At 55.1% G+C, this 12855-nt stretch overlaps 3 protein-coding genes across 5 annotated transcripts; all 3 read left to right on the plus strand.

Annotated features, from left to right (window-relative positions):
* Positions 1-744: 744 nt before the first annotated feature.
* On the plus strand, positions 745-4232 carry NNMT (nicotinamide N-methyltransferase). 3 transcript variants are annotated; one of them, XR_001873976.1, is made up of 5 exons: positions 745-976; positions 1457-1664; positions 1764-2124; positions 3383-3547; positions 3630-4230. XR_001873976.1 is itself a non-coding variant. In XM_017809888.1 (4 exons), exons 1-4 carry the CDS (start codon positions 817-819, stop codon positions 3386-3388), a joined length of 735 nt encoding a protein of 244 aa, XP_017665377.1. In that variant the 5' UTR covers positions 745-816; the 3' UTR covers positions 3389-4232. The 3 variants fall into 3 exon arrangements, 2 of the variants coding, with proteins under 2 accessions (XP_017665377.1, XP_017665376.1); XM_017809888.1 differs by having other exon boundaries at positions 3383-4232; XM_017809887.1 differs by lacking the exons at positions 3383-3547; positions 3630-4230 and having other exon boundaries at positions 1764-2297.
* A 369-nt stretch (positions 4233-4601) lies between these two features.
* RBM7 (RNA binding motif protein 7) lies at positions 4602-7327 on the plus strand. The gene is made up of 5 exons (XM_017809509.1): positions 4602-4741; positions 4952-5114; positions 5627-5729; positions 5921-5987; positions 6363-7327. The coding sequence occupies exons 1-5, from the start codon at positions 4646-4648 to the stop codon at positions 6756-6758; spliced, it is 825 nt and encodes a 274-aa protein (XP_017664998.1). The 5' UTR covers positions 4602-4645; the 3' UTR covers positions 6759-7327.
* Positions 7328-7587: 260 nt separating this feature from the next.
* On the plus strand, positions 7588-11988 carry REXO2 (RNA exonuclease 2). Its single transcript, XM_017809870.1, has 7 exons — positions 7588-7720; positions 7822-7905; positions 8143-8220; positions 10092-10203; positions 10746-10854; positions 11070-11123; positions 11568-11988. The coding sequence occupies exons 1-7, from the start codon at positions 7589-7591 to the stop codon at positions 11695-11697; spliced, it is 699 nt and encodes a 232-aa protein (XP_017665359.1). The 5' UTR covers position 7588; the 3' UTR covers positions 11698-11988.
* The last annotated feature ends 867 nt before the right edge of the window (positions 11989-12855 follow it).

Below are 12855 nucleotides of genomic sequence, written 5' to 3' on the forward strand. Positions count from 1 at the left end.
GCAGGGACCCGCCAGCACGACAAGCGCGGGGCTCTGCTGCCTCTTTGTGGCGAAGAAGGTGTCACCACCGTGTGCCCTCTGTGCTGCTTGGGATGGAGGACGAGGGGCTCCTGCGGGCTGCAGGGCAGGCTGGGACCCCATCGGCATGGGACAGGCAGGGGCACAGGGTTCAGAGCCAGCTAAGGAGGCAAAACCCGGGCACCGAGGCTGGGAAGATTCTGGTTTCTGGTGCTCAGAGGTGAAATTGCAGTTTTCCAGGGAAAACCTGAAACAAATGAAAGCAACAAAATTATGGAAATGGAGCGGAAATTTTGGCAGGTGCTTCTCATGGATGGGCAGGGATAGATCCTTCCTTCCTGCAGGAGAGACTCCAGCTGTCCTCTGCCAGGACATCTAATGGCCTTAATGCCCTGTGCCATGTTCCTGAACACACTGACTTCCATCAGCTCTCAGGAAGCAGCAGTGTGGGACAGAGCTTACAGGGCTGCCAGGCAGTGACTGCCAGCGACACCACCTCACACTGCACTCCTTTAGTGCTGTCAGTCACTGTGAAGCCAGGGATGTGCACTGTAATCCCAGGAATTGCCATTAATTGTGGTCACTCATGCAGGCTGGGGGGCTGCTGGGGAATCTGAGTTATTATGGAAAAGGCAAGGCTCAGCAGGAAACTGGGGAGCAAGTGTAAGTCCTGCGGATGAATGCGTCCAGCCGGAATCTGGAGCAAAGGACACAGGAAGGACAAACAAACTCAAAGTACAACAGGGGCCATGCAACGTGGGATGGGCGGAGCGAGGAGCAGAGCTGGCTCTCGGCAGGATGGACGCACCAGCAATCTTCACGGAGGCGGATTTTTACCAGCAGAGTTTCGACCCTCAGGCATATCTGAAAGAATATTACAGCATGAGTGACAGCCGGGAAGGGGCAAATGTGTTTCTGACGCAAAACTTGAAGAGCCTGCACAAAATGTTCTCCTTAGGTGAGCACTCCCGAGGTGTCCGGAGCCGTTGGACGGTGCCATTTGCAGGGCTGCCCTGGGGCTGCCAACAGCAGAGCACGTGCCCCAACATGGAGCAGACCCTGTGATAAACTGACACACTCCTGCTCTGTTAAAAATATCCCTCTGCCTGCATGCATGTGTCTGTGCATACAGGGAATTGCAGCTGGAGCTGTGCCTGTTTCTGGGAACACCATCAAACCCAGCTGGGGGAGGGGGGTGTGGGGTCAGTGCCCCTGCCCCAGGAGCTGGCACTGCTCCTGCCACAGGCTCTGGACCTGCTGCAGGACTTGTCTCTGGGCTGGACTGTGGCCAGAGGCACAGGGGCTGTGCCGTGGGTCTGTGGCACTCGGGGTCACATTTCTGGGTTAGGGTGAGCACGGTCCGAGGGGCTCTGGGATGTCTCTGCCCTGGGGGAGGCTCTGTCCTCACTGGGATGGTTTTGCCCTGACTCTGCACCAGACGAGCTGAGAGGTGGCACCCTGATAGATGTCGGCTGTGGCCCCACCATCTACCAGCTTCTGTCTGCTTGTGAGCGCTTCCAGGAGATTATTGCCCTGGACTACACCGACCAGAACCGCCGGGAGCTGGAGAGGTGGTTGAGGAACGAAGCAGGAGCCTTTGACTGGGTGCCGGTGGTGAAATACGTCTGTGAGCTGGAAGGGGACAGGTGAGGCTGGTGTCCAACCACAGTGGCCATGGAGCCACAGGCACAGATGTTAAATAACCACGGAACCTTCCTCTACTTTTTTGTGGATTTCCTTGCCAGGGAGAAGTGGGCTGAGAAACAGGAGAAAGTGAGGAAGAAGGTGAAGCAGGTTCTGAAGTGTGACGTGACCAGAGCCAACCCCACGGGCGCTGTGTCCCTGCCACCAGCCGACTGCATCGTCTCCACCCTGTGCCTGGAGGGCGCCTGCAAGGACCTGCCCACCTTCCGCAGCGCCCTGAGGAACATTGGGACCCTCGTGAAGCCGGGGGGGCACCTGGTGCTGGTGACCGTCCTCGGGGAAACCTACTACGCCTTCAACAAGCAGGTTTTCTCGTGCCTCCGCCTGGAGAAACACGAGGTGGAGGCGGCTGTGGAGGCTGCTGGCTTTGAGGTGACGTTCAGCGAAGCGCAGCCGTACACGGTGAGCGACGAGCGCACGGACTGCCAGGGTACGCTCTGCCTGGTGGCACGCAGGCGTCCCTCCGTGTAGTGTGAGGGCACGGGGGGAGAACAGCCGTGAGCCTGGGCTCAAAAAGTCCTGCTGGTGTAACCCAGCCCTTTATCTGGCACCAAGTAAACTCCTGAGCGCTCTAACCGTGGATTTGTGTGGCACACATGGCACTGGCACTCCAGCAGCCCAGGCCTGAGGTAACCGTGCTGGCTCCCCCTGGCCCAGGGACAGGGACGGTGTCCCAGTCCCTTCCCTGCCATCCTTCCAAGCCAGCACAGAGCTTCCGAGAGGCTTCCCTCTCTCAGCTGTGATGTGCTTTTTGGAGAGCAAAACCTACTCCTATGGGAAAAATGTTTGGCCACAAAGGCAGTGAACTCATCCCCACTAGAACCGTTTGTGGGCAAGTCCTGCAGGCTTGCACCGAGAAGCTCTGGGGAGAAAGGACTCTGTGGAGGGCAGCAGCAGGCCCTGCACCCACCCAGCCCCCAGCAGAGCTGAGGGCATGTGCTGATCCTTTCAGCACACCTGTAAAAAACCAGTTGTTTGACCCAATGCTGCAGCCCCGGCGAGCGGTACCTGCTGGGGACTGGCACCGGGAGCAGGGCAGAGGGATTGCTGTCCCCAGGGCACCTCTTTTGCCCGCAGCACCACAGGCCAGACACAGTTGTCCCCCATGGTTTAAGACCTGTGACACACCAGAGGTTCATCACACAGATACTCGAGCCCAGCCATATGTAATAATCACTAATATTTGCATACTCAACGTGCCTCAGTTCTCAAGAGGGTTTCTTTTGGGTAAATGGTTAAGATTTGTTGCTGAAGGTCCCTTCCAACACAAACCATCCCATGATTCTATGACTTTGCATGAACACATTGTCCTGGGTACCTCCACCAGGCAAGGGAAGCAAGGAAGAAAGCCATAATTATATAAATATACAGAAAAGCAAACAAAATCCCCCGAAAAAGTAAACCACCAAGAGCCTTTTCTAAAGTTGAAATTAGCAAGTGAAATTGGTTGAAATCTCCCAGTATTCCTGAGTGCCTGCACTTTAAGAGTAAAAACAAGACAGCTAAAATGGGGTTTCCCCCCAAATAAAAAATGTTTTTAGTTTTCCACTTTGCTCCTTCAAAGAGCAAAAAACGCACAAAACAGTGACACAAAAAGCACAACAGAATTCCAAAAGCGAGTCTGTGAAGCACCTGACGTGGTTCCTGTTCTCTGAGCCAGGCCTGAGCCCGGCAGGTCCTGCACGTGGAATGAGCCCTGATGGCAACACGAGCGTCACACGCTCCCAGCTGAGCCCGAGGGGAGCCGGGGAGGGGAAAGAAGGCACAGCAAGGCAAACGAGGCTCCAGGGAAATTAAGGCAAAGTGGAAGTCCTGGCAAAGCGAGGTAATAACTCCCTTTCTGAACGAGTGGCTGTTTGGGATTTAACCAGGCGGACGCGATTAATCCAAATGGATATAAATTCTAGGTGCGGTGGCGAGTAATGGGGTGGAGAGAATGAACGGCACCCAATTAACAGGGAAAGCAGAGCTGTGCTGGGACCTAATGAGAAATGAAGGCTCAACTGCCCCCTCTCGAAATTCCTCCAGATGGAAAACACCCGTTTTACATCCCGCGTCTTCTGGGATTCCCAGGGGATTACAGTGGCTGTGGAGATTCAACGGCAGGGGCAGGGGAGCCGCTTTCCAAAGTCCTTGGAGAAGTGAAGTCGCCGGGAAGGGCGCTCTGACGGGATCCAGCCACGGGAGCAGCTGGGCTCGGAGGGAGAGAGGGGTCGGGAGCCCCAGGAGGGGACACCCAGTGTATCACCGCAGCCCTCCCGGGATTCAGGGCCTCGGCGGCTTCCCGGTCTCCAAACAGCCCGTTTGGGGGTTTTTAACCTGCGCCCCGGGTTTTAACCGGCTGGCTCTGACCCCCTCGGTTTCCCAACAGGAATAACAGGAAAAGGGGGAACGCCCGGCACCAGCCGCGGTGTCACCGCCTGGACGCAGGTGCTGTCACGACACCGGGACACGCAACACATCCACGATTCCCTCGCGACAAACGGGGTTTATTGCCGGTTGTTAGTTGATTACAGGTTATCAGTTAATTCCCGAGGCCCGGGAGGGCGCGGGGCAGCGGGGCGGGACTCCGCACATCCCGTGTCCCCCGGGGAGGAGCGGGGCCGTCCCGCCGGGATTCCGCCCCCGAGGCCACGGCCCCGTTCCCGTTCCAAATTCCCATTCCCGTTCCCTTTCCAAATTCCCATTCCCGTACCCGGCCCCGTTCCCATTCCCGTACCCGGCCCCGTTCCCATTCCCGTACCCGGCCCCGTTCCCGTTCCCGTTCCCATTCCCATTCCCGTACCCGGCCCCGTTCCCCGCCCCGCGCCTCGGAAGGGCCGTGCGCGCAGGCGCGGTCGCGCAGTGACGTCACGCCGTCGCGCCCGCGCACGCGGAGAGCGGCCGCCGGAGAGCGCGCGCTCGGCTGGCCCCGGGCTTGGCCATGGGGGCGGCGGCGGCCGAGGCGAACCGGACGCTCTTCGTGGGCAACCTGGACCCCAAGGTCACCGAGGAGCTCATCTTCGAGCTCTTCCACCAGGTACCGTCCGGGCCCCGAGCTGGGTGCGCAGGGGAGGGCGCTGGGGGGGGCGGAGAGGCCTCGGCTGCCCCAGCGGGCTATGGGGGGGGGGGGGGAGGCGGGCGGGCTGGGCTACGGCGGCCGCCGCGGGACAGGGTTCGGCGGCGCGCGCTCTCGGCGGCGGTTCCTTCCCCCCCGGTGTTTGTTTAACGCCTTCGGTCCCGGTGCCAGGCGGGGCCCGTGATCACCGTGAAGATCCCGAAGGACCGGGACGGACGACCCAAGCAGTTCGCCTTCGTCAATTTCAAGCACGAGGAGTCGGTGCCGTACGGGCTGCAGCTGCTCAACGGGATCAAGCTGTACGGGCGGCCCATGCGCATCCAGTTCCGATCAGGTACCCCTGGAGGGCCGCAAATCACCCTTTTCCTGAAGGGAAAGTGAACTGCCGTCAGCTGCTCCCCAGCCTCCAATGGATTCGTGTTTCATTGGGCACATTCAGGTGCCTCTCACCCAGGGGCCCCTCACCTGCCTGCTCTGCTCACCTCACGCTCCTGTCCTGGTGCTTCCATCAGGGACTGTCTGTCTCTCGTGGCTGGTGTAACCCCCTTGGCTGAGCCTTCTCCTTGGGTTGTTATTGATTATTCCTTCTGTACCCTTGAGATCTGTTCTAAATTATCACACAAGCACTAAAAGTCACATCTCGTGGTGGTTAAATGAGGCATGTGGTCGCAATATCGCTGCCCTTTCTTGGTGGGGAACTGTTTTGGAGACTGGGCCCATGTGCTTTTGCAGATCCCTTTCAAAACTTGAGAGCAAATGAAGCTTTTGAAAGCTGTTGGTGTCCTTCACACCCGAGTTCCTCTCACTGGTGTTTGTAGGTCTCCTGAAACGTTTGTGTTTCCCCAGGGAGCAGTCATGCAGCCCAGGACACCAGTCTATCCTGTTCCCCTCTCAGAGCTGCTGGCACCATCCCTCCTGGAATGCCACATCCAGCCTCCAACTGCAGCAGGTACGAATCTCACCAGCGCAGGAGCTTGGAGTGGAGAGCGGCACTGCACGGCTCGTTGGCTCCAGCTTCTCTTCCCTAGGGCACCGTGGTCTGTCTCCCCTAGGGAGGGAACACGGCTGGGATGCAGACGCCCCTTGGACTGCAGCAGTCGTGTATTTAATGCTGGAATCCCTGCTCTGTTTTCCCTGCAGATACGAGAGGGTTACCGAGGGCGCCGCTGCCGCAGGGTTCCCGCCGAGCCTGCAGAGACAAGCGGTGGTATGTCCATGGCACACGCTCACGGGCAGCATGGGGTGGAGCTGCCTCCCCTTTTTGGAATCCTTGTTTCCTGTTGTGATTGTGAGAGGTTGTGGGAATATTCTTTTGGAGCCTCAAAAGGACAATTCCAGAAGATCTGAAGCTCCTGGTATCCATGGTGTCCGTCAGGAGGGCTCTGAGCTGTGGGAGCTCAGCTGTGGGGGAAGCAGTGGGCAATGGCTGTTCCATAAATTCCCATTCAGTCTTGCTTGCCCATCAACCTGTTCCATTCTCCTGGTATTTACAGTGTGATCTGGAGGCCAGCACAGGGTTTAGGTGTTTCTCTGCCCCTTCAAGCACCAAACCCACCCTCCCTTTCCTCTCTCCCCCTCCCAGATGAACAGCATGGCACGGCAGCAGCCCCAGTTCGGCAGCAAGTACGAGCAGCCCAGCTTCGCCCCTCCCGCCTACCCCCACGCCTTCCACGCCCCGCCCCTGGGCTCCCCTTTGCCGCGGCGCCCCGAGGGGCCAGCGCTGCGCAAGGGCCGGCTGGGCGCCCACCCCTACCCGCCGGACAGCCGGCACTTCGGCCGCGAGCGCTTTGGCCCCGACTACGGCCGCGGCAAGCGGGACGACTACGGCTTCGACGAGAGGGGCCACGACGCCGAGCACCACTACCGGGGCGGCCGGGACGAGCTCTACGACGACAGGCACCGGGACGGCTGGAGCCACGACTACGACCACCGCAGGGAGAGCTACAGGGAGGCCAAGTGGCACCCGTCGCGGCACTGACGGACTCTGAGCGCAAAGCAAACGCGACCCGTTTCTTACTGAGTACATGTATAAAATGCCTTCCCCGCAAAAAACCCCCCAGTGAAGTCACCTTTCAGTGTTTGTAAAAATACTAGCAGCCCAGTCCTGCCAAACTCTGGTCTCAGTTTTAAATGTGTTAACTCACACCTCAGGGCTCTTCATGGGGAAAAGAAAAACACTGTGATGGAGCATGGGAGAAACCGTGGCTGTCGGTGCTTTTGGAGGAGAGGAGGCTGTCTTTGTCAGATGGGCAGGTCCAGCCTTTTAAGCAGAATAGAGGTGGGACAGATGCTGCCTGGTGTCTGCAATATTCCTCATGGCATTTTTGATACAGAATCAGAATCACAGAATGGTCTGGGTTGAAAGGAACCTTAAAGCTCATCTCATTCCAACCCACTGCCATGAGCAAGGACACCTTCCACTAGCCCAGGCTGGCCCAAGCCCCAAACAACCTGGCATTGAACACTTCCAGGGCTGAGGCATCCACAACATCCCTGTGCAACCTGTTCCAGTGCCTCACCCTCACAGTAAAGAACTTTTTGCCAATATCTCGTCTAAACCTACTCTTTCAATTTGAACCCATTGTCTGATGTTCCCTTTGAATATTCCAATATTGCCTTGGAGAAGAGCATTGAAGTCTCCCAGTGGAAAGCCGGCGGGTGAACCCCCTCCTTCGGGGCGGGGAGGAGCGCGCTGGGCTGCACGCGCCACCTCGGGACTACATCTCCCAGCAGCCTCCGCGGCGCGCCCACAGCCGGGGGAGCGCGGGCGGCGGCGCGGGGCCCGCCGGGAGCTGTAGTCCGGCGGCGATGCTGGGCGGCGGCCGCGCCGGCCTGGGCCGCCTGCGGAGCTGCGCCGGGCGGCTGTGGCGGGGCCGGCGGCGGGCGGCGGCCATGGCCGGCGGCGACATGGGGCAGCGCATGGTCTGGGTGGACCTGGAGGTGCGGGGCGGCGGCGCGGGGCGGCGGGGGGCGCGGGCAGGGCGGGAAGGGGGGGCGCGGGCCCCCCGGGCGCGCTGACGCGGCCGCTCGCCCCGTGGCAGATGACGGGCCTGGACGTGGAGAAGGACCAGATCCTGGAGATGGCGTGTCTGATCACCGACTGCGACCTCAACGTGTTGGCCGAGGTGAGGGGCGGGACGGGCCTGCCGGGCCCCGCGCCGCTTCCAGGGGCTGCGGGAACAAAGCATCGGGCGGGCAGCGGGGGATCCCCATCCCGGGAGCGCGGGGACGGGACTGCGTCACGTTGCACTTCGTGTCTCAGGGCTGAAACTGCGCCGTGCTCTGCCTGTGCTTGGAACTAAACTTTTAGTCGCTTCTAAACTTTTTTTCCATTATCTTTTTTGTTCCATGTTTTTTTCCAGGGCCCGAACCTGATTATCAACCAGCCCGACGAGCTGCTGGAGAGCATGTCCGAGTGGTGCAAGGAGCATCACGGGAAGGTAAAAATCCTTCTCTGCCTTCGCCAGATGAGAATGACGTGTAATTCAGAGCGATCAGCTGCAGCACGCCGCCTTAGCAGGGACAACTCCTGTGCTGAGCAGTTTGCAAGTCAGAGGGGATGGAGGATGGGAGACAGTATCATCCTTATTTTGTAGCAGGGAGCCGAGGCAAAACATTTTGCCAAAGGTCTCACAAGTGATCTGTGGCACAGAGCAAGCTGCACTCAGGAATCATGCCTTCATCTTTAGCCTTCATCTTCCAGCTTGCCTAGAGCAGCCTGTGCTTTGCAGCCTGGTTTTTAATAAGTTGGAATAGTGCTGGAAGCTACTTCCTTGAGCTCAGGAAGCCCCTGAGAGGGCTGGAGCAGGCAGGGGGAGCCCGTAAGGGGATCTGTTGCTCAGGGATGTGCCCCTGGCTCCTGTCCCCCAGGGTGTGATCTCAGCCTCCTCCTCCCATTGTGAGGTTGGGAGTTGGGGTTTAACTCCCCAGTCCTCTTGTGGAGCTGATGCCTTGTCCTGCCTCTGTGGGAGCCCTGGTGTAGGCTGGGTTGGGTGGGTTCCTCCATCAGCTCCTCCCAGTGAATCCTCTTCCATCTGGCATAAAATAATTCAAAGACTAATTCCAGATGAGAAGGGGAAGGTGAGGCTTGAAGGCCCAAGTAAGAACAAGTGCAGGATCAGTGCAGAACAGTCCAGAGCTGATGAAATGCAGATTTCTGCATGCAGATTTCGGTATATATGGGATTAAACAGGCCTGTAAACACCGGGATGTTATTTTTCCCTGTCCCCTCAGCACTGGGAACCTCGTGCATTTTTTCACCGAAAGCATCACTTTTGTAACAAGAGATTATTTTTAGTTCTTTGGGCCACCAAAGAAAGGTTCCTCCTTGCCAGCAGCAAGAGAGCAAATGGATTTTCCAATCCCTGATGAATGAATTGAAATTTGAGTTAGTTTTCAATTAAGGGCTGAAGTTTCAAGACACCCATATCCCTCCTTTCCCCCCCCTTCGGCATCTCACTCTCTGTGGGAAGGATTAGCAGGAGTTTGGAAAATGAATATTAATTTACTGTGATGGGTGCTTTTCCCTGCTCCAGTTGAGGATTCCAGCTCAGCTTCAGCTTGGGAGTGAATTGGAGATGGTAACACGTGTCCTCATTGCTCCTGAGGAGCTACTTATTTTTAATTGACTAAGAGAAGAGAAGCAATTAGAATATAGATGAAAATGCAGCCACATAATGAATTTTTTAACCACCACTTGGATCTGTCAAGTAGATTTTTGCAGCACAGTCATGGAAATATATAGTGTAGCCAGATGGAAATAAATCACTGAGAACACTTGGAGAGGATTTGACATTTAACTATTGAAAAAAAAAGAAGGGAGGAATTTTTCTGATTTATAGGAATCTTGATAAACACTTAAGGCAGGATTCTGGTTGCTTGTGTTCACTGATACCTGCTGCTCTCTGCTGGGGAGGTGAGTGCCTCTCCTGAAACAGGGATGTAAAGGGATGTAATGCTCTCCTGGGTCACAGACGGGCAGGTGGATAAATGAGGCCTCATGTCTCAGTAATTGAGAAGAGCTTCGAGAAAGAAATAAAAGAAAAAGCCCCAACCCTCACAGGAAGGTCAGTGCTGCCAGGACTATATACCTGCCTTGGTTTTACTTGCCAAGCAGGAGGTTCCTGGGGAGAATTGAGGCTGGGGGTGTCCCAGAGAACAGAAACACAGTTCAAGAATTACCTGGGGAACAAACTGCACTTGAAGGGATGACCTTTTGCTGTAGAGTTAAACATTTACTTGAGAACTGGAGCGTTCCTGACAGTGTCTGTGGCAGGGTGTTTCTGATTTATGACTTGGCTCTTTTTTGCAGTCTGGCCTTACTAAGGCTGTGAAGGAGAGTAAAATCTCATTGCAGCAAGCAGAGTACGAGTTCCTGTCCTTCGTGCGGCAGCAGACACCCCCAGGGCTTTGTCCTCTCGCAGGTGAAGCATCTTCTTTCTTAACAACAACAGCTTCATCCCTCCTGCACCCCCAGCTGGATGCAAACACCTGCCGACGCATGTGGTAGGGACGTGCTCGTGTTCTATGCTGCACCTTTTCCTCACTGGGCATCCAGCCAAAGGCCAAATATGGATTTTCCAGGTGTCCTGCTACCTGTAACTGTGTTCAGAATGTTCAGATACAGTCTTGGGATGGGTGCTGAGTGAAATTAATACCAATGGCCACTTTCACTTGGCAGAAAACCCGACGTTCGAATGGTTCTTTGATATTTATCTGTGTGACAGAAATTGTGGGAGTAGTAACAGAGGAATTACTAGAGGTATTAGTATTTAAACCCCGTGTGATCCTGCAATGAAAATCTGACAAACCTTCACAATCATATTTACTAGAAAATGGGATAAATGAGCTGCTTGTGAATGGCTTTTCCTCCCCTGTGATCTCTCCCAGCTCGCTCATCCTGCCGCTCGTTTCCATGTCGCTCTGTAGCGTCTTTGAAGAAACATCTTGTTTTGTGTCTTTGTAGGTAACTCTGTTCATGCAGATAAGAAATTCCTTGACAAATACATGCCGCAGTTCATGAGGCACCTTCATTACAGGATCGTTGATGTGAGCACTGTCAAGGAACTTTGCAGGTAAGTGTTCCCCCAATTAAGTGGTTTGAAGAACACCCTGGGGATGCCTGTTTGTGGTGCTGGGGCTCTGCAGTTTGTAGCAGGGGGACTCACAGAGCTGTGGCTTCTTTGGGTGTCAGTGGAACCAAAATCCTTTCACCACGTGTAACAAACCTGCACCAGCCAGCAGACATGGTTTTGAATCCCAGTTTCCTTTCTAATTTTTCCACTTGCAGGCGCTGGTATCCAGAGGAATATGAGTTTGCACCAAAGAAGGCAGCTTCTCACAGGTGAGCTTTGTGCTCCTGTCTATGACACAGCAGGGCTCTGGAACCAGGCTCTTCTGGAGCAGGATACAGGGCTCCCTGTTTCAGCATCCCGAGTCTGATGCAGGTGGAGGCTGTGTGCTTCTGCTCCCTGTCAGACATTTGTATCCTCCTGTCTGAAGCCTGGATAGTGTAGGGAAAGGGATTATTAAAATCCAGAGAACCACAAGTTTCCTTATCCCTTCAGTCTCTTAACAGGGGTTTATCTGCCCTTGTTTTGAGGCAGAGTTGGTCACAGAGACACTAAAATTGGAGAACTGCAAGTGGGGAGGTGAGAGTCTGACAGGTGCACCATCCATACGCATCAGTTTGGTTTCCTGCAGCCTGGAAGTTTTCAGTGGTGTTGGGATCCAGGTGTGGCTGGAGGTGCACACAGGTGCCTTGAAACCTTCCTTTATTCTCTTTCAGAGCACTCGATGACATCAGGGAAAGCATCAAAGAACTCCAGTTCTACAGAGACCACATCTTCAAGAGGAAAACGGATGAGAAGAAAAGGAAACTGATTGAGAACGGGGAGAGCGATAAAGCTGCCAGCTGATTCCCCCTCCTGCCACGCCGCCCCAGCACACACTTAGATGCGTCTCCTGGTTCTTTTCTGTTTGCCAGTCTCTCGGGAAGCTGCCCCCTGGGTTACCTTGTTTCTTACCAGCTGTTCAATGCAGACGGAAGCCTGAGTTGCTGCTGCTTTTCAGTTTGAGTGGGGAACCGACACGCTGGGCCTCGGCAGCGCCCAGGGTCAGATGTTCTCGGTAAAACACGCTGTTTGATACTCCTTGCACCTGGTTTTAGGTGCAGTCTTTCACGACACAATAAAAAAGGTCTGTTGAAAGATGGTGGTTTTGGACAGCCTTTCTTTGGTGCTCGCCATACAGCCAGGTGAACCAGCTGCTCCTGGGTTTGGAGAGGAAAACACTCTGGGAAATTACCATCTGCCCTCATTGGAATGGTGTGGGTGCCAGTTCTTCATGGGCATTTAACAAGAGCGGGTTGGTCAGCCTGGAGGAGACTGAGGGGAGACCTCATTGGGGTTTGCAGCTTCCAAAGAAGGGGCAATGCTCTCAGGCACATGGTGGGATCTTTGGGGTTATCCTGGGCAGGGCCAGCAGTTGGACTTGATGGTCCTTGTGGGTCCCTTCCAACTCAGGATATTCCATGATTCTTTGAGTCCTTATCAATAAGGCAGCTGCATCAGACTTTAATCTTCACTTTGAAAGTACCTGCCCTGTAACTCCCCTGTTATCAAAACACACTCATGAGAGTAGGAACCACAAAAAGCTGCTTCCATCACCCAAACTACCCCATGGTTGAGCTTCCAGAGGAAGCATGACTGCTTTGTAGATGTGGAGTCTGAAAAAATGGAAGTATAAAAGGAATGTACATCAGGAGAGGGACCTTAGCTTTTGTCTGCAATTAGCTTCCTCTGTTCACCAACACCATCTCAAACATTGGAGTTAAAATCAAAGTGTTTATAAAACATTCTGTTTAGTAACAGAAACTGTGACATAACTCAGTGTTGAACAGCCACATGCAAATCACAGAGTAGGTAAGACATGGATCACAGGGACAACTGCCATCCCAGGAATGCACAAGAGGTAGGACTGAGAAGATAAGAGGTGTTACCAGTTACCAGACAAAAACCACACAAGTACCCGAGTCCCTCTGCCCCTGCATCCCTGACATTCACTGCCCCAGTAAC

This window comes from Lepidothrix coronata, unplaced genomic scaffold (assembly GCF_001604755.1).
Source record: "Lepidothrix coronata isolate B3197 unplaced genomic scaffold, Lepidothrix_coronata-1.0 Scaffold27, whole genome shotgun sequence".
Classification (NCBI taxonomy): Eukaryota; Metazoa; Chordata; class Aves; order Passeriformes; family Pipridae; genus Lepidothrix; species Lepidothrix coronata.